Consider the following 8905-nt stretch of genomic DNA (forward strand, 5'->3'; position numbering starts at 1 on the left):
ATACGATCAAACTCACAAAGACAGTAAGGGAAAACAAGCAAACAAGCTCTAGAGAAAAACCCTAACTCTCATGTTTAAGATCTGGAAGCCGTAAATATGAAATCTATCTTTCGTAGCTTTTACAGAAACAAGATCATGATGACCGCTCGAGCCATGGAATTGTCGCTCTAGCAGTGTGCCTTATATGCGTGGAACCATTAGTGTCTTCGGTTGAGCAACCGGAATGTGCACTCGAGCTCACATTGACGCCCTCCCAGTATATTTGCAGACAAGTTGAACTTTTGGAAGCATATATTCCTCGCTCGAGCAACCACTTTGTCACTCGAGCGATCCATGAAGAAACAAACCATTGGAATTACAACTAAAAAAGTGTTTACTCGTGGAATTGACAACACAAAGAACCTAACAATCTCCCCCTATGTCAATTCCTAGACAAAACATGTCTAACAATTGAATCCTAACAAACTCATGCTCTAGACACAAAAACCAGCTTAACCATTCTAAAACACCATCATCTAACCAATGTGCGAAGAGAACAAACCACCTGCAAGGAACACAAACATTGCACAAACACGAGAAATAGATAGATGGCTGATTAGCAATTAGTAGCGATAAATAAAGCAAGTAACTATAATCTAAACCAAGTAAACCATAATCCAAACCAACCAAATACTCCCTCTTTTTTGACCGGGAGACACAAATGATAATGTCAAATGGTCCAAAAATAGACTATCAACATGCTATCAAACAAAATAATAAACAAGAAAATATGTCCAATTGTCAAAAAGAGAAACAATAAACCACCATGGATATGGTGGGGGTGGACGAGGCTGTTCTATCTGTGCAAGCTGGAGTAAGGACTAGTCCACAACATGCTCTATCCGTTTAGTGGAAGCCTCCAATGTAGTGAAACGAGCGTTGGTGGATGTCTTTAAGTCGGTGAGATGTGCATCATAAATATTCATCCGGGCGTCCAAACGATCGAAACGTGCAAACATGGCCTGCTCCACCTGGCTAACCTGCCCTTGAATAGTACAAGCACGAGCAAGTTGCTCCCCCTCACTAGTAACTGCAGTATCCAGATCAGCCTCATTGGCCATCTAATCCTCATCTGCACTTGAACCACCTGCCACGGACGACTCCCCCTTAACATGTGCTTGACTTTGGGAAACGGTCCTTTTGGTGATAGGTTTGGCCGAACAAGAAAATTCACCATCAGAGGAGGAGAGGATATCAGGAGAGGTAAGGATACGATTTATTAAACTCCCGTTAGGAAGGCCTAAGGACTTCCTACCCTCAAACACTGAGACCATTTTGGAAATAATCATTTCAGAGAGATCAATGGGAAGACGATGATCCATACAATAAAGAACATACCCTTGATCTTGAGAAATGTTTGAACTGTGGGTGGTAACATGGATGTTAGTACAAACAATGATATCAAGGAGGCAAAAACGGGGTAGGAGCTCATTTTGCCTAATAAGTGACCCGGCAATCCAAGTTCAAGATGTGCCACACTGTTTAGTGGTAACTAGGTCAAAGTTGGCATTTCTGGTGGTAAGAAATAGAAAATGACAATTACGCACAAGAGGAATCCTAGGAAAAGACTAAATTACCTCCATAGTAATGTAAATGTCCATAGAACAGACCCATGATTTGAAAGACGGAGCAACTAGATCGATGGAGTGGATGTTACAATAGAATTCTTGGACCCAACTTAGACTTTGTTGCCCTGAGAAGAAAAAGACGCAGTCACCGCCTAGCGACATTTTTTTGTTTTTGTTTTTAGAGTAATTGAGTATTTTTTTTTTTTTTTTTGGATTTCTAATTCTATTGTTGCCACTATTTCTGTTTTTGTGTCCATCAACGTGAATGTTCAAATTTCACATTGTTTGAAAGTCTGAGAAATAACTGTTGGAATATAGATATGGACATAATTGTATATTTTGCAAGATGTGAATATTCACATATCATTGGTTATTTGTTACTATATTTGTTGTTTGAACAATCAGTTTTTTGCTACCATTAAACAATTGAAATAGTTTTTTTTTTTTCTTTCAATTTTATTTCATGTTGCAGTGTGAATGTTCACATTAGTATGAATTTCGTTTTTCTAAGGTTAGTTGTATATTAATTGTAAATTATGAACATTCACATTGTATTTTGGTATGAGTTATTTTTGTTTGAATTTTTTTTGAAAGTTAGTTATATTTTGTTGTTCTTTTTACCATGCATGTTGGTTGAACAATCATTTTTGTTACCACTGAATAATCAAAATAGCCGATTTTCACTTATTCAATTTTATTGTATGTTTTCACGTTGCAATGTGAATGTTCACATTAGTATGAGTTTATATTAATTGTAAATTGTGAACATCCACATTGTATTTTTGTATAATTTTTTTTAAAGTTAATTGTATATTTGTTGCTTTTGTTACTATGCTTGTTAGCTGAACAATTATTTTTGTTACCTTTAAACAATTGAAGTAGTCTATTTTCACTTTTTCAATTTTGTTTTATGTTTTCACGTTGCAGTGTAAATGTTTACATTGATATGAGTTACTTTTTTTTAAGGTTAGTTGTATGTTAATTATAAATTGTGAACATTCACATTGTATTTTCGTATGAATTTTATTTTTGTCGAAAGTTAGTTGTATGTTTGTTGTTTATTGTGAACATTCACATTATACTTTAGTATGTGTTTTGTTTTTTCAAAAGTTAGTTGCATGTTTGCTATTTACTTTAAACATTCACATTGTATTTTGATTTTCATTCAGATTTTTTTGTTGCATTATTTTTAAAATTTTCAAATTGTAAAAGGGTTCAAAATTCATAATTTGAGATTTTCTTCATGGAATGTAAGAGGGATTTTCTCCTTAAAATAAGGGAGAGACTTTCTCCATGAAATAAGGAAAAGATTTTCTCTTTATTATGAGTGAGAGATTTTCTCCATAAAATGAGGGATTATTGTTATGTATTAGTTTCAAAATAGAAACATGTGCAAAAAATTAAAAATCATGATTTGGTCATATTACTTTAAACAGGACTTCATGGAATACTCAAAAAGACTATGGGTAGATGGAATAAAACACTTAGAAAGAGGATTTATCAAAAAAGACCCTAAAAAAAATTATAAATCAATAATAAAGTTTGTATATTTTAATAATTAAAATGTTATTGGTTCAATGTCCATTATTAAGATAATTTAAATTTGATAATCTATTTTCTAATTGGAAGACGACTTGTGGGTAGTTAAATATGGATTTGGTTTTTATTCCCATATTAGTTTGGATTTATGATAGACCTATTTGACTTTGTTTGGACTTATTAAAATTTTGAGTTCGGTGTTTCATCGTTGGTTTTGGATTGGATTGAAAGGAAATATATATATATATATATATATTTGCTTTAGAGGAATTCTGTAACTATAAATAGGTGGAGACCCTCATTCATTCAGTTGAACTTTTCAATTCTATTAGTAGGACTTTGTAGTTCATTAGAACCCCTATGGGGGAGGGTTTTGTTGGTAGGCCTTCGGCCTTTAGTGAGGCCTTTGGTCACTTGTGTCTCTTTTTCGAAACTTTGGATTTAGATTTGGTGAGAGACTTGCATTTTGAGCTTTGTAAGCTTAATTATTTGTGAGAGATTACTTTGTCACTATTGTAGCTCTTTGAAGCAATTGTTCTCTTTACTAATGAAATCATTCTCTTTGTGATTGTCTGTGAACATAGGCTTTAGATCGAACCACGTAAATCTTGATGTCTTATTAGTTTGTGACTGTTTCTCTCTCTTGGATTTGTATGATTCTTCTGTTCTATATTCGAACCCATTAACTATCTTGGCGTGGTTGAGTTTACTTGGGGCTTTCCACCCAAAATTAGTTAATTATTTAAACGCAATGATTTTTCTTTTTTCTTTTATTTATTTATTTATTTATTGAAAAAAAGCAATGAATAGCTAATTCTCAAATACATGAATTGTTAGTTGGCTACATAAGATGTAATTGTGTAAGGAAAATACAAAATTGAATTGTTAGTGGGCTATATAAGATATAATTGTGTAAGGAAAATAAAAAATTTTAAAGTGAAAATTGATCAAATATGATATTCGGTCATTTATGTCACAAAAAGATTGAACATGTTAGTTATGGTATCTATTGAAAAGAATATGGTAAGTAAGCAAGATTATGCAACTTTAATTTTATAATTTTGCATCTACAAATGCGAGAAAAGTAATATTTAATTGATACTTTTTATAGTCGATTTATTTTTTATTAGTATTATAACTTTAGGTTTTGTTTAATATTTTTCTTGATTTTGCTAACTCAAGAAGTAACGAGATCATATTTTAAATTTTTGAGCTTTTGTAATATTTTTCATGTATTGATCTGTGTAAGTAAATTTGGTATATAGTGTTAGTAATTATGGCTACGTTTGGGAAAACAGGTTAGGGGCTAAAATAGCCTAAAAAAAAAAAAAAGTCGAAAAGCCTAAAAATGAAGAAAGGGAACATTACGTGGTTCATAGACTGCCACCACAAGTGGTTAAATGACAATTTTTCCTAGAACATGTCATGTCAGCAAAGACTTTGTTATTTGGGAAAAGGATATTTTATTAGGATAGGTGCAATTTGGTCATTTCTTATTCAAATATTATTTCAAACACACTTTTCAATGCAACAATCAATCAAAAAATCCAACTCACCTTCCCAAACACAAACTAAAATAGCATACCAAAATAGCCAAATAGTATAAAAGCAAAAAAAGTAACCCTTTCCCAAACGCAACGTATATATGCAACCAGACTTGTGTGGGTATTAACAAATAAAAATGTCGCAGTTACTTACAATTTTACTCATAAACTCCTTTTGTTGTGATTGCGTACAAAGAATTTCAATTTAAGAGTTCATGGATTCCAAATAATTCAATGTTGGCCACAACCATTTCAAGAGTTTGGCCAATACACGGGAAAACTAGTGATCGAACCTAACCACAACACTATCACAAATAATGTCTTTTTTTGCAACTAAATATTTGTTTCAGTTTTTATGTTGTCACATAAAGATTTTTTTTCTCATCCTTTTTTTTTTCTGGTGAATTGCCTAGTATATCGTCTCAAATAATATTTTTTGCATCAGTCACTATACCCTTAACATATAATGTGTGATTGATTCTATATTCCAAGACATGTTAAGAAACTAGTGGATGGCTCACAGAATTGACTCCTAATCAAAACGTTTGATTGTGACAATCACAACGATGGTTGCAACAGTGACAAATGTGTTTGTTTGTGTTGTTGAAAGGAACCTTTAAGAAAATTGTGTCCATTGTTCATGGAATTCTTTAGGAATGCATTAGTGTTGTGATTGGATCATAAATTTATATAGGAATTTAGAAGAAAAATAAAATAAAAGAAATAGAGAAAACAAATTAATTTATATTTTATTAACATTGTCTTCACTTTTTATTTATTTATTTCCTTTTCAAATTTTTACCCAAACATATGATCAAACACAATCGAAAAGTGTTGCTAGTTTAGGGCATGTTTGTTTGACAGATTATAATTAGATTGGGTAGGACTATATGGTAAGATTGAGTGATGATATTACTAATGTGGTGATATTAGGTTGGAGATATAAAAATAGTGTGTTTGTTTGTTCACTAGTATGGTAATATTAATTAGTTGTGATTAAATCTATAAAATTATCTAAAAACTTTTATCACATACAATACAAATTTGTTGATTTTGTAAGGTGAAGGGAAAAATGGTCTTTTAATCATCAATCCATGTAAGGAGATAAACAATCTCAACCCTCCCACAGGAATGTTAATCCCATTGAGGGGATTCGTAATTCAATAAGATTGCCAATCTTATACATTTTATTGCAAACAAACATGAATCAGGTGGATTTCACAAATTGCTAATTCAATTTCCTCTCCAAACTCTCAATCAAACATGCCCCTAGGAAGAAGAGAAAAGTAAATTTTGCAATTTCATGCTAAGTATTCAAATTGGCTAGTCAAATAATTCAAACATTTTGAGGTCATCTAATGACAACAACAATCATAATAATTGACAAAGATGGCTGTCTGCCACAGAAAGCAATACATTCACATAGAAGCACATGAAAAAAATTGCACACAAAAATCAATGCAATTGGTGTTGTATAAAAAACAGTGCTTAAACAAAAATAATAGATTCAGATTCATTTAATTCGGATTATAAAACAAAAGGTAAAAGAACTACAAAAGTTTGAATTTACAACTTGCATGAAGAACATAAATTAACACAAAGCAAAAAAAAAAAAAAAAAATTGAAAAGAAATACAGAAAAAAAAAAAAACAAGCCCAAGATCCACGGGCTCGGCCCAGCTAGGTCCAAGCGGGTGGCGCAAGCGCGTGACATTTTTTATAATCAACTTAGACCATAATCTTGATCTAAGCCCATCCTTGAAGCATCCATAACTCCCTTCCCTCAAAAAAATTGGATGCCACAAAGGGTTCACATCCTTAGGTAAAGCTAGGGATGTAAATATCCATCAATGTTTTCCTCTATAATCAATGTGGGATATGTAATTACACACCTTCCCCAATAACTCATTCATAAGGTCAACTCTATGAGACAATTTCTCATTCAATTCTCAATGATTTTTCATTATTCTTTTTATGATGTAAAGATCTAATTGCAAAGAATCTAGACCCGCTTGGACCCACCTTAATTGTCAGTTAGGACCCAATCTAATTTCGCATTAATGTCACCAAAAAATCATTATTTTCCAACGATCCTCCACATGAATAAAAATTGCCGAATAAAGAAAAATGGATAACGTTTAACAACAAAGACTCAGAAAGAGAGCACACAAAATAACCCTGCATCATAGAAGGTAGCTTTTGGCCTTGAACCTTTCCTAGTGAAAGTCTATCGGATTTATTGGTTGATCAGTGAACATGATGCTTTGAACTATTCTACCGTTTGTTTAAACCGAGACAACAGACCTCACAGAAATGTTACTCCAACCATCATTTTGTTCTCACCATTGTGTTCGTTTTGGTCCTGAACACTAGCCCGGTTCAGTGAGTGGTTTTAAACATTTCAACCTTTTCAATTCTTAAAGAACTGGCCCCACTTCACACTCACATAGGTTGCCTTCTTAAGGTATCTCGCTATACCATGCTTGACTATTCAACACATATAGGTCATTAAAAACATCAGCTTAAACTTTTAGCTTTCAAGTTATCACTATATATAGGAATGAGTATGAGCATTTACCTCCTCAGTGACTCATCCGTTGAACGTAATTAAGTTGTCCATTTGAACCTAGATCTTGGTATCCACAGTTAACTAGGTTGGGTTTTCCATTTCGATAACACTTCTCACTAAAGGCTTTAACCTCATTCCCCTCAACAATTCATCTACTAACTCTCGATTTAACCCTTTGGTTAACATATCTGCGATATTGTCTTTAGACTTTACCCATTCTATAGAGACAACCCCACTAGAGAGTAGTTGTTGTATGTATTTATGCCTACAACATATATATCTAGACTTTCCATTATACAGATTACTTTATGCCCGTACAATAGCTAATTGGCTATCACAATGAATACATATAGCTGGCACAGGTTTCGGCCAACATGGAATATCTTCAATGAAATAGTAAACCCATTCAGCTTCTTCTGTTGTTTTAAATTCATATTCCATTGTTGATCTCGATTTACACGTCTGCTTAAAAGATTTTCAAGACACAGCTGCCCCTCCCATGGTGAACACATTTATATCAGATATCCAATTCGCATCATTATAACCCTCTAGTATTGTTGGATATCTGGTGTAATGCAGTCCATAATCCTGGGTATAACGTAAATATCTTAACACTTGCACAATCCCCTTCCAATAAGTAGCATTAGGATTACTTGCGTATCTGCTAAGCTTGTTAACCAAGTAGGCTATATCCGGCCTCGTACAACTCATTAGATGTATTAAATTCCCAATGATTCGAGAACATTCTAATTGAGAAACACTCTCACTATTATTCTTGGCCAAATCTAGACTCAAGTCTACAGGTGTCCTTGGCACATTCGTATCTGATCCACTAAACTTCTTAACTATCTTATCTATATAATGAAACTGAGACAATACAATACCACCAAATGTTCTAGTGATCTTAATACCCAAAATAACATCTTCAAGGACCATATCCTTCATATCAAACTTAGAGTTTAACAACTTCATGGTAATTCTAATCATTTCATCATTATACTAACAATGAGCATGCCATCAACATATAGACATAGAATGACATAACCTTTGTCAATGTCTTTTACATATACACATTTGTCACACTTGTTGATTCTAAACCCACTTGACAATGCAGCGTTAAACTTCCCATGCCATTGCTTAGGGGCCTGCTTCAAACTATACAATGATTTGAAAAGCTTATAGACTTTCTCACCTTGCCCTAGAGCTGAAAACCCCTCGGGTTGCTCCATGTAGATTTCCTCATTCAAATCTACATTTTAAAAAGTTTTCTTTACATCCATTTGAAGTATCTCTAAACTATATAAAGTTACTATCGGAATCACCATACGAATGGATGTTATTCTCGTCACAGGTGAATACGTATTAAAATAATCCAGGTCATCTTGCTACTTGTACCTTTTGATAACTGGCCTTAAGTTTATACTTATTAATTGATCCATTAGCTGCCACCTTTCTTCTAAAGATCCACTTAAAAGGTTTACTACCTGGGGGTAAATTGACTAACTCCCAAATGTGGTTCTGCAAGATGAAGTCAATTTCACTTTTGATTGCTTCTTTCTACAAAGGATTTTCTAATCAAGTCACAGCTTCGTGGAAAGTCAAAGGCTCTTTCTCCAACATATAAGTCAAGAAGTCTGGACTGAAGGA

The 8905-nt window shown here is 33.2% G+C and overlaps 1 protein-coding gene across 1 annotated transcript; it reads right to left on the reverse strand.

Annotated features, from left to right (window-relative positions):
- Positions 1-7735: 7735 nt before the first annotated feature.
- On the reverse strand, positions 7736-8230 carry LOC145805585 (secreted RxLR effector protein 161-like). Its single transcript, XM_082900750.1, has one exon. It carries the CDS (start codon positions 8228-8230, stop codon positions 7736-7738), a length of 495 nt encoding a protein of 164 aa, XP_082756876.1.
- Between the last annotated feature and the right edge of the window lie 675 nt (positions 8231-8905).

This window comes from Camellia sinensis, chromosome 13 (genome assembly GCF_055761805.1).
Source record: "Camellia sinensis isolate YWXY chromosome 13, ASM5576180v1, whole genome shotgun sequence".
NCBI classification, from domain to species: domain Eukaryota; kingdom Viridiplantae; phylum Streptophyta; class Magnoliopsida; order Ericales; family Theaceae; genus Camellia; species Camellia sinensis.